Source organism: Chinchilla lanigera, unplaced genomic scaffold (genome assembly GCF_000276665.1).
Source record: "Chinchilla lanigera isolate Chin_1 unplaced genomic scaffold, ChiLan1.0 scaffold00009, whole genome shotgun sequence".
Lineage (NCBI taxonomy): Eukaryota > Metazoa > Chordata > Mammalia > Rodentia > Chinchillidae > Chinchilla > Chinchilla lanigera.
Genome location: NW_004955410.1, coordinates 17,487,396 through 17,499,894, shown reverse-complemented (window position 1 = coordinate 17,499,894; position 12,499 = coordinate 17,487,396). Strand labels below are relative to the sequence as shown.

At 37.1% G+C, this 12,499-nt stretch overlaps 1 protein-coding gene across 5 annotated transcripts in view; it reads left to right on the top strand.

Moving 5' to 3' along the window:
• Etv1 (ets variant 1) overlaps positions 1-12,499 on the top strand; it is a 90,361-nt gene that overhangs the window by 35,962 nt on the left and 41,900 nt on the right. For 4 of the 5 annotated variants that reach the window (XM_013510660.1, XM_013510659.1, XM_013510662.1 and 1 more), the window contains one exon: positions 11,018-11,147. In XM_013510660.1, coding sequence (XP_013366114.1) covers positions 11,018-11,147 — 130 coding nt within the window. Of the gene's footprint in view, positions 1-1,551; positions 1,660-11,017; positions 11,148-12,499 lie in introns of those variants that run through there. The other variant, XM_013510663.1, reaches the window with a different exon arrangement.

Sequence of the window (12,499 nt, the reverse complement as noted above, 5' to 3'; positions counted from 1 at the left end):
TCTGTGCTTGTGGTTTAATGAAAAGGAGAAATGGAGATCACATTTATCATGTATTACTTTTAAGCAAGATGTCTTTAGCTACTAAGTCTATTACCTTTATCTGGTAGTCTATTGTTTATGTCCTGTTTTCTTTATTGTACTGAATTTCAAAGAACATGTTCACCAGTTTTTTTTAAATGATTAGAGATCTACACAGATTGCCTACCAGAGGTAGCACTCTGGAATGCTGGCGAGGTGGGGGATGTGGTGTAGAGGGGAGCCCTTTAGCATGTTCTTCCGGTGGGAGGTACCGGTCTTCGGTAGCGAGGACAGAGCATGCTTGGGGTCTGGACATTCTGTAGGCCCATCTGTCACAGCATTCTTTGGAACTTCTTCATGCTGGACTGAGAACACCAGGAAGGGTGGGCTCCTCCAACTTGTCCTCAGCTAGGAATAATAACAAATATTGCCCATTCCTTCCCAGATACCTGTTCTCTATTAGTTGAAAGAAATTTCAGAATTACCAGACAGAGAACTACTTTTTATTTTCAGAACTTTTGCAGGGTTTAAAGAACAACCATAGTAAAGCAAAGAGAGGAGGTAAAGCAGTTTCAGTAGAGGAGGTGTCTTCTATGTCCACAGAGGTCATCATTAGGGAATGTTTTGAACAGAGCAATTTTTGAGATGTGGATTTGGATCAGTATTTTGATATGGGAACTTCATTTCAATTTATTAGCTCTGTTTCTCAAATAGCTGCAGCTTGTTCACTTTTGTCTCTGCCAGTTGGATATGAAGCGCTGTATGTTTGGGCTCACTGTACAGAATTCGTTTCCAAAAAAATTGTGTCGTGCTGCTTTCCATCTACTGGACCAGTAGGGGTAGGAAGATCTGATTTGAAGCCAATGCAGAAAGCAAAACTGATTAGGTTTGGATTGTTCATACATTAGGCTTTCTTTTCCTTGTTCTTACCCTTTTCCAGATGGAGGGACCAGTTTCCTCCCAGGGCAATTAGACTGTGAAGATGAGGATCATTTAGTCCCCACTACTGCTGAAGTGCCATTAGATTAAGTTTGGGCTTTAAAATTTAGAGGGATGAATCAACACACTGTGTATTTGGTCTCTGTATTTTCCAATTAATGGTGCTTTTAAAATTAGGAAAATAACCTTCTGTCTTTTGATTTTGCTTCTTGTTTTATTAATATGGTAACATCTTACTTTCCCACATCAAGTGGAAAGTAGGTGGTCCGTGTAATCGAGTTTAAAGGAGACTTGAAACACCTTTTAAAGCATCAAGTGGTTTTAAATGTCAACTGTATTGCATTCACATCTTTCTAATGGGCATTAGGCATACTCCCTTTTTAAATATAGTATTTATACCTGATTTTACTTTTTTATGATGAGTGAGAGTTGTCCTTTTGCATGCCAGTTACTGTCCTCTCCTAAGATGCAGTATCAACCTCCGTTATTACTGAGGCACGGGGAGCTCTATACTTCTTTTACTAGACCGTCTCAGAACTTCATGCCCTCAGAATTCTCTGCCATTGTTCTCGTCAGTGTTCATCAGTAAGTGGGTGTTTACAACCAGCATCACATTTTAGAGCTACCGGCAAAGTTGCTTAGTCTTTACATTGAACAAGAGCCCAGAGAGGTTGCAGAATCTGTCCGTGTTCACACAGCTAGGTGAGTTGGGGGTAGGAACCTCGGCAGAGGTTATAGGACTCCTTACTGAACATCTGTCCTTTAATATCAGGCCACACTACTTTGCCCTTCTGTCAGGATAGTCTTCTCTTCCAGATTGTTCTTTCTGTTTAAATTTTCTCTTAATATGTAGGTGACAAATATGAAGAGAAATTGTGAACCAGTTGAAATACAAAAAATAGTGAAGTAACAGGGTGATGGCCAGGTGATGTTTCTATCATAAATCACTTTTCTTCCTCGTGTCTTAGTTTAGCTTCAGTATAAGGAATTGTTTGGACCAAGAATAGTAGTAACAAACATTTTCTGAGTACTTACCAGAAGGCCAGTTACCATTGTAAGTTCTCACCTCTGTCACCTCACTCAGTTGTCCCACAAACCTGATGAAGAAGGTCTGAAGTCCTCAGGTTGCAGGAGAAGTGGAAAAACATAGAGGTCCTTTAGCTAGAAAGTGGCAAAGCTAAGATTCAGTCTCCAAAGTCTTCATCACTCTTTTTATTTCTGGGGAATCTACATGTTCTAGCTATAATGCCTAATGGTTGTGTTGCGAAGGACATAACAAGCCTAATATCTAACATTATAAAAGATTTACTCTGTACTCTACACATAGTGCTTCTTTTAATCTTGTGATAAGGCAGGGGGCTGTATCACCCCGTCTGACAGGGAAGTGAAACTCAGCCAGGTCAGGTGGCTTATCTCATCTCCTAGTCACTAAGTGACAATGGCAAGATTTGAAACCAGACTAATTTGAGTACCTGCTCGCTTTGCCACTATTTGCTATGGGCTGAGAGTGAGTATTTGAGTATCTATGGCACAAATGTCAGTGATTTTCACATTATTAGTTAATGATTAGAGGTGATATGTGTGTGTGAGAAAGGAGGAGAGACAACATGTGTGGACACTGTGTGCACTTCTTCATGTGGACCCATGCATACTAATGAATTTTTAGCTATGTGTTAGGGAAATTACGGTAAGATGCTCATATGCGAAGCAGATAAGTGAGCAGAGTGAGTTTAGTGCAGAGTGAAGTTTAACAGAGTGAGTTTAGTGATCCTAGAGGTTGGAGGGGTGCAAAGTCAGCACTGTGGCAAATAGGAAAACCCAGCTCCTGGCCAAAGAGACAGACTATAACAGGCCGATGGCTAACCCATTTTTCAAACTGCAAAGTGAAGCAGTATTGTTGGGTAATGTGCTTTTTTTTTTTTTTTCCTGGAGAAGCCATAAATTTGAATGTCTTTAATTTGGAATGATATTTTGAAGTTGAGCTTTAAATCATTACCACTAATTGAATTTCTTTGAAAACACCTCAAACCAAAGAGAATCATGGGCAACCTCTGATTTAGTCCACTGGGGCTGGCAGAACAGTGATTTTTCACTGGTCACTTCTTGGTATCCTCAAAATTGTTTCTGAAGAGATGAAGGCATACCCAAACCCAGAATAGTCATCCATTTCATTCTGTTAAGATGTTATCTTGTACTTTGAAGTGTCGAGAAAGTTGGATTACGAAGTCCACTTTCGGTGAATAGCTGTCTCGTGAACCATGCATGGCGTCACCTGAAGGCTCCATTGTGCAGCCTGTGAGGAATCCTGGTTTCTGAATACAGCTAAGAGTCCTGTTTCCAAGTCTACAGATGCGTCATGCTGGATGGGAGATGCGCTCCAGTGCCACCTCCCGGACTTTCCTTCTTTGCTCATGTGCATCCCTAGCATGATCTTTCAGGAACCATTGAAATTTAGAGTCCACTTTCATAACAGTTTGTTATTTATAAGGAAAGAAAAAAAAAAGTTGGGCACTCTCTTCTGAGAAATGTGACTTCACTCAAACTCATACTGGTCTGGAAAGGGCTCAGGGAAGTTTCTTGAGGGTGCTAAAGGCTCTGTTTCAGGGGCCAGGGTCAGAGCCCCTGAATAATGGTGTGTCTTCCCCCTGGGAGTGTAGCTCTTTTATCTGTTTTATACTTGGCCTCTTTCTAAGATTTTTTTGGTATAAAGTTTTCTGAGGCCTAAACAAACACAGGCTCAGTCCCCAAGACTTGGACATATCTGTCTGCTTCAATTTAGGAACCCTGAGATTCCTTTTTTGTCTGATAGGAAATTAATAATGGTTCTTGTAGTACATTGTTATCTAGCAATTAATAATTTCTTGTTGTTATCTTCACCAAAGTTCCTCAGATTACCAGATGGAAGACTGCAACATTGATCAAACCATTAAAGAGAATAAAAAATAAATAAAAACCATTAGAAACAATATAGAGCTTCACTAAACAAGATGGTAGGAGTTCGGCAATGATTGTTGTATTGCATATTGTTGTCCTCACGTTAGTTGTTCAGATTACCAGACATAAGCATGCAAAAGTGGTCAAAAATTTTAATCACTAACTGTTCCTTTCAATAAACCATTAGACATCAGCAGTACAATTATCCCAGCTATCCTTGTACACACATGTATGTTTTTTTGAGATTCCTAAAAAAGTGGAGAGGGACTACCTTCCTTTGCCCTTTTCATTATAATAAATAACCTCTTCTGTACTGTCACAACTGCATCTAGGGGCAAACTAGGCATAGGTTCTCTGCAGACTGATAATATTCCTTCAAAAAGTTTGTCATATTTTCACAACTGTTCTACTTAAAGAATCTTATTTAAGAAAAAAAATAAATATCAGCTTGCAGTGCTATGGTCTATATTCCTGTCTCAGAAATATTATAGGTAAATATATTTCCAGATGCTGCATATAATGGAAAATCATGAAAACTAGAATCAGGGTCCCTGTCCTTAAATGTGTTTCAGTTTGCATTTTGATAGCAGTTTAGAAATGTTATCGCTTGTTTTGTCACAGACATAATTCACATCTTTCTTCAGGCACTGTAAACAAGAGAAATGGCTTAATGGCCCCATAAAGGCACTCTGCTGATAGCTGAGATTAGGCTCTTTAGTAATGGATGTCGGTGTGTGTATGTGTGAGTGGTATGTGTACCTAGTGGGGGTGGGGAGGGCTTGGAAGAGGTAAATGTACTAGGAAAGACTCTCTGAGAGGCTCAGAGGCAGCTCAAGTGCCCTCTGCTTTTCTCTGTGTCTCGGAGGATGGATTTATATAGCATGTGACACTATCATCTTTGTTTGTACACAAGCCTTCCCCTTTGCTTCTTGAATGTAACTGAGCACTAATTGAGGTCATTGCCTTCCATTTATCACCTAAAATTGAAGTGATATTAACTTAAAGTGAATGCTTTTCATCTCTGAACATATCCCTAAATATATATATGTATAAAAGGCTGCATGCATTTTTCATGCCATGTTTGTATCTGGTCTTAATCTAATTTATGTGTACCATTTACTTTTTCCCTTTTATAGAGTTTTTTTTTTTTTTAAATCTCTGCTTTCACCAAGTGAATTTTTTTAGAGCACTTTCACGTCCACAGCATGATTTGTTTTGACTTTTTCAGTTATATTTTTTAAAAGGTGTGGAAAATTCTCCATGTTATATGTCACCCTGGCTTAAGTAAATGCTTTGCAAGTCTTCAAAGCTCATAAATTTGTAATGTTTTAGTCCCAATTTTATGTCACTTTTCATTAGCCAAGTTGTGCAACCCTGTAAGTTGGCTACACAAACTGCACCCCTTTTGTTTCCAGAGGTAAACAAAGTGTTAACAGGTTAAAATGAAGTTTCCTTTATTGACAAAGTTAGCGATATTCTACCTCTGTTCCCCTTGGCCTCTTTCATGTTTTCCTTCCCTATTTTCATTATAGACCATATTCAGGAACAATGGTTAGCAGACTGTTCTCTCTAAAGGATCAGATTGTAAACATTTTAGGCTTTGCCCGCCATATGGTCTTTGCCACTGTTTGATTCAACCACTGTAGCTCAAAGTAGTTCTGGACTGTCCCTGAATGAATGGGTGGAGAAAGTGTTCTATCAAAACTTGCTTACAAAAACAGGTAGGAGGCTACAGGTGACCCACAGGCTGTAATCTGAATTCAAGAACATCATAAAGTGGAATATTCTAAAGCACTGTTGCAGACCAGAAATTTCAACCTCAGGATAAGGAGACTATCATCCGGGCTCAGTATTTCTAGCTAGGTTTCCATGATAAGCTATAGATTTGCTTCAAAGTCATAGTTCTACTTAAAGAAGAATAAAAATGTGATGTGTTTCATTTCTCAGTGTAATTGCTCCGTGTTCAAAGAAATCGCTACTCTATTTCACTGTTAGGATAAGGGTTAAGGAGAGAAGCAAAGTGAAAGGTCAGAGACAAGACAGCTTGCCACTCTATTTACATTCACTGTCCACATACAGAAAGAGACCTTTCCATCACTTGTGACATTTCAGTTATTATGGTGTAGGAAAAGTTTTAGATGTTGGATAGCAACGTATTTCCTGCAGTAGAATATGAGTAGTGTGAATTTTCAAATGCCTTTAGTCACCATAATAAATTGAAAGAAGGCAGAATGCCTAAAAGCAAGCAAGTACGCTCTGAAAAGTGTTTTCTTTAGAAACACACGCCAAGAATATATTAGTAAGGTCATGTCCGCAAATGTAAGTATCACATACATATGAATTACTCAAAGAATACAGTTTACTGGCTAATATCTTGATTAGCAAAAATATTTCTAAAGGCCTAAATTAAGTTCTAATTGGATGCCTCTGAGCTCTTGATGGGGAGGCCCGTGTGTTATCTTCACCTTCATTCCGGAGTTTAGCATTTCCTTTCCCTTTTCTGAATCTACCATAGTATCCAGGGCACAGTCAATGAATTAATCACTGAAGAATGAATTAATGGGGAAACATCCTGTGTAGTGTTACAGCAATGTGGAGGCATGAAGGGAATTGTGTGTATAAATAAGTTTGAGATGTATGCATAATGATTCGACATTTGTAGCCAAAGCCTGGGTCTCTAATTCTTCACCTGTAATAACTTAGTCTGAGAGCTTTAGCTAGGCATGATTTTCTGCTTTTTGATACCTGCATTAGTCAGCTTTCTGTCACTGTAACAAATGGCTGAAAAAGTTAACTTAAAAAGAAGTAGGATTTCAGTCATAGTCACTTGACCCTGTACTTGGTATACAGCACTTCATGGTGGGAACACACAGTGGAGGAGGCTGCTCTCCTTATGGGCACAAGAAAATGACAGAGGAAAGGGGAAAGTTGGGGCCCCAGCTCCTCTTCATGGACAGGACACGCTCCCTGTGACCTGACTCCCTTCCATGAGGCTCTGCCTCTTGAATGTTCTGCCATCTCTCAGTAGTGTCACAGGCTTGGTGTCACAACACAAAGTGTACCTGAAGGAGATGCAAGATCCAACCTACAGCAATGCTTTAAAAAGAATCGAAGAAATGGCAATAATAATACATATCCTTGACTAAAATGATAAAAAATCAAAATACATGACAATTCTTTGAAAACTGTAAAATATTATGTGAACTTGATTTATTGTTTTTAAATGTGGGAAATGGAGTTTCCTATTAGGATTTCAACTGAATTAGTTTGTTAAGTTGGCCATTTAGGTCGCCTTTCTTAAATTTATAAGAAATCATCAACTTTACTATAGGCTAGATAGAACTTGATTTCTATATTTTACTGTTCATTCGCTGGACTAAAATTTACTGGACATTTATAACAAACATGGTCTGTTTTCAATTTAAGGATAGAAGTAATATTGTTTTCTCATGACCATTTAGGAAGTTACTCTTCTGTAAGTGGAGTTTAAATTCATTTTCTCCATTTGTATTTCAAGTGTCCAGTGTGATTTTAAATGTACACTTTTATTAGCATGTGGTCGTATGCTATCACTGTTGCTTATGCAAAGCTGAAGGCAATTCTCTACTCCAGCAGAAATATGACAAAATTGTGCCTCCTTTTTGACATGTAGGTGGAAAAAATTGGAAACAAGATGTCTCATAATTCATAGTTCCAACATGAAAATTATTACTAATTTATCTTAGCAATGAATACCATAACCCCAAGTAAACTTTTAAATTAAGAAGTGGTTAAGTTTATTTTGGAAGTGCATATTTTTAAGTCCTGGTATTTTAGAACTCTTAAATTTAACCATTAGAAGAACTCAGTCATCATTAGTTAGACTTAAGATGTGGTTTTAAAGGTCAAGCTTCCATCAAAGAAAAAATGCAAGACACATCTCTAGAGTGTTCTTTCTGCCTCTCTTCTCAAAGATCTGATTGTGTGGAGGAGTCACAGAACATAAAAGTTTGCATGGAAAATGTGTTTGAGGAATGCCTGAGAAAGACTGTAGATTTCGTAGATAAATTATCTGAATTGTCTGAAGTCAGGGGTAAAGACATAATATCATTTGAACAATGATTTCTTGGTAAATGAAATGAAGGAGTTAACTCAGTTGATTTGATACATGAAGAAGGAAAGATTCACTCTAATTAAAACTACAAACAATGCAGATGCCTGTAGCTCTCTGCTCCAGACCTAGTAAGGATGGTACTGTAAGCGAAATGAAATGTACCTAGCAGCCCCAGCAGCAGGCTGGAGCCGTGTTCAGCAAACGTAATTTAATTAGTGTTGATCATGACTCCAGATGATGGTGATTTGATAAGGAATAATTTAGTACTTAACAGCCTTTTACATGCACCAACTCCATGTGGGAAGGTAAAGCAAATTGCACAAAATGAATGTGCTGCTTTCACTTGCGCCTGTGCCAATGAGCTGAAAACCGCCTGTTAGTAGAAGCTCAGACTCTCAGCCCCGTGATGAAATACCCAAAACGTTTTCAACTCAGCTCTCTCTGGTGGGAGTCTCTAGACCTCCTGGACTTAAGAACAAACAAGAGAAGTCATTTTTGTGACATAGGATCTCCATGAAACAAGAAATAAAGGTTCTCGTTCTGAAAGTTGAAGATCTGAGGCCTGGCTTCCTCTTTTATTCCTCACATGCAGCAATTAAAGAAAACAATCCTTGCCAATTCAGATTCATTGGATTACTTATTTGGCTTATGATTAGGAAAGACACAGTTAGTTTTCGGGGCCCATGCACACTGAATGTATGAAGCAAACAGAAGCCTTCAACTGCTGGTATTAGAAAACTTCTAGGCTTTCTTGAGTGTTGGTATCCAAGTAGAGGGAAGACGTTGCTATATACATTTTGAAGAAGTCCTTTCAAGTGTTAGACCTACTTGAATGCAGTGTACAGTAGATACAGGTGTTGCAAAGCATCACAATAGATTCCAAATTTTCCCAATTATAAGAATTACTTAGGCATTTTTATAGCACACAAAATCTTGACATGTCTACCCTACAGGGTCAGAATTTCTGGTAGTGGAATATTGTTTGTCATGGCTGCCATTGACTGGGTAACTTAGCAAGTGAAAATGGAGTAATCAGTGTACAGATTCTGAAGGCCGGAAACCCAGAATAAGTATGTGAGTAGGGTTCTGAGGACCATGAGGTGGAATTTACTTCCTGCTTCTCCCCTAGCTTCTGGTGGTAGGTGGGCTGTGTCTGGCTGTCTGTGGACCTCCTTGGCTTTTAGAAGCACCATCTTCATATGGTGTTCTCTGGGTTCATGTCTCTATCCAAAATTTCCCTTTTGTAGGACATCAGTCATATTGGATTAGGGCCCACCTTAGTAACATCATCTTAATTTAATTAGTCTTCCAATGAAGGTCACATGCTAATCAACAGAAGGCATTTCTTTCCCACTCAATTAGTTTTTCCTGTTTTAAAATTGCTATTTTATGTACTTTTTGTGCATCGGTTCTTTTTTTCACATTTATGCCTATGAGACCATCTATGTTTTCAGATGCACTGGTAGGTAATTTGTCCCTTATGATTTCTACAAAATATTGATTCCACTGTATGAATATAGAATCATAAATCCACTCTCATACCAATGAATATGTTTGAGTTTTTTGATTCTTGCTGTCATGAATAAAGCTTGTATGAACATTCCTATATATGTCTTTTGGTGAACATATGTATTTCCTTCTCTTGCATACAAACGTTTTAGTGCAATTATTGGTTTACAAGGTACCTGTGAAGATTAAACATTTTAAAAATAAAATTTTGCTGATGTGGTGTTATATAACTGTATTCCCAGCACACAAGAGGCTGGAAGGCAGAATGACCATGAGTTTGAGCTACATAATGAATCTTAGGCCAACCTGGTCTACTGCATAAGACAGCAAACAAACAAACAGACAAAAATCCCTAAATTCGTTCTTGGGTCTGTATCTCCTTTTCCTTTTTTTTTTTTTTTTTTTTTTTTTTAAATAAAAGTGAACTTGGCATTTATACTGAAGTTTTGATCATTTTGAGAGAATCTCTAATGGTTTTTTCAGTTTCATATTGAGGAATAAAAATTATACAAGGAGTTAGGTGCATCTTTTTGAGGAAAATACCAGGGCTTGCATGCTAAGCAAGCACTCTATCTACCACTTGGCTATATCATCAGCTGTTTTACACTTTTTTTACTCTATGTTGAGGAAGACCTTTAGTAAGTTGATCAACCTGACTTCAAATTTGCAAAGTATCTTCACCTTTTGAGTAGCTAGAGTTACAGGTGTGCACAACCATGCTTGCCTACCCCTCAGTTTTTAAAGCTATGAAATATACATATTTATATGTAAATATGCATATTTCAAATACACATATTTCTTCTTGTCTTATATTATATAGACATAACCTCTGTATTATAATAAGCCTAAGTGAACACAAGCTAAATATAACCATAATTAAGTCATATGAAAAAGGGAAAAATATCACTTGATACAGTAGATTACATGTAATAAATAAATTTATGTCTTTCATATTTCACTTTAACAATTGTGGTAGGCAGGTATTTTAAATTTTATTTTATAAATAACCATCAGCCTTACATGTATTGAAGCTTTTGCCAAAAGCATCATGAATTTCCTCTGGATCTACACCTGGGTTTTCTTTGTCATAGGTCAGCTTCTCTCCATTAAACCATTGTCATTGATGTATTTGAGATGTTTCTTTTTCAGTAACGCTTGAATTTATATTCCAGTCTTCAGTTGATTCTTGGCCAATCATGTGTCTCTTTTTTTGTTGTTAAAAATCTTTCTGAAATATCTTCACAATTTTATTTTTGAAAACTGAGCTTCTATCATTGTTAATGTTAGCTAAGCAAATAACAAGTGATTTGAATTACTTTAAGTGAAAATTTGGTTATATATTTTATTATGCAATAAAAGCAGAAAGCAGTATACAGAATCCTTTTTTTTTGCCACTGAAATTCAGCAAATGTGCTTTTTGTTACATATGTAAGTTAATATGAAATGTTAATGACATTTTAAAGGAGAGAAGTAACCACATTTAATTTTTGTGGCTATTTTTGTTTTGTTTTGTTTGTGTTTTAGTGGCTTTTCACGGCCTACCACTGAAAATCAAGAAAGAACCCCACAGTCCATGCTCAGAACTCGGCTCTGCCTGCAGTCAAGAACAGCCCTTTAAATTCAGCTATGGAGAAAAGTGCCTGTACAATGTCAGGTAAGCCAACCACGTCGACGCGTGTCAAATAGTGGCTCTTGCTGAAATAGAAAACCCAAAATAACACAAAATTTCTAGTCATTAATTATGAGTTATATTCTCCGTATGTAACAAGCTAATTAGGTGATGTATTTAGGAGAACTCTCAAGAATCATTTACTATACAATTACACACTTTTTAGAATCATTTTAAAGCAATACCTTTCATTCCAATCATTAGTTGCTTTCCTTCTGTACTGATGCATCTTGGGTTGGAAAAGCCAGTCATATTTGGCACAAGCAGCTTTTGAAAGTTCCCATTAGAATGAATGCATTATGCACTTTAGATAGAGAGTTGGTAGAAAAAAAATGAAACATTTGGCAAGTCTGAGCAGTACATTAGTTATCTGACAGGCTTTGCGAATGATCTATAAGATGCGTTCATAGACAATTGCAATAAAACCAGAATTTTATAAGACTTAGCAGAGGCTATTATCTATTAAAAAGCCAGTCATTCTGTGATAATAAAGGGTGGTGCAGTAAAAGCACATTGTTCATTTGTTAGAAAATTTGATAACATATATGTTCATTAAAAACCCTTCACAGTAAATTGCATGCTTTTACTTTTCATATGGACCTCTAATTGCATAAAGAAAAAGTTAGCTTTGTCTATTGAATATCACTCTCAATTACAGAAGAAACTTGGTTCTTAAAAGGAATTGGTTTGGAAACTTATAAAACTGATTCAAAATATTTGTCCTGTTTTATAAGTTATATCAATTAGTCTCATGATGCATTACGATCCAGAGGCATTTTCTGTTTCTTCATACTTTTACTGCATTCACTCTTTGTATCCAGGAAGGTTCTTGAAATTCAGATTTGTTTCATCTCAGGGCAGCTGACCAGTGCTCAGGTATTTCATTACTATTTGTTCTTGCAAATTTGTCTTTTATATTTGCTTTCCGAAGAGATTCACCAGACCTGGGAAGTTATGAGCCATCTCAGTTGAAACTTCAAAGCTTTTATTAAAAAAAAAAATCTCATAGCTATGATGGCATACTGAATTTAGATAAAATAATATCGATCAGTATGAGTTTGATAGTTTAGTGGGATTTTTTTTGGCATTGTCTTCGCAGGGTGCTGTGTGTCCACAGCATATATATTTAACATACTGAAGAATTTCCAATCGATGAACCAGTTATAGAATTGCCTTTCATTTCAAGATTGATCAGAGCTGTTACTGTGAAATCCCTGCTGTTTTGTATGATATATCTGACTCCCAGAAATTAAATATAGAGAATTTGCCTGAATATTTTGAAGCTTTGGGGGAATTAGTAAGTCTCACAATGGTATATGGTATATGGAATAAATCCT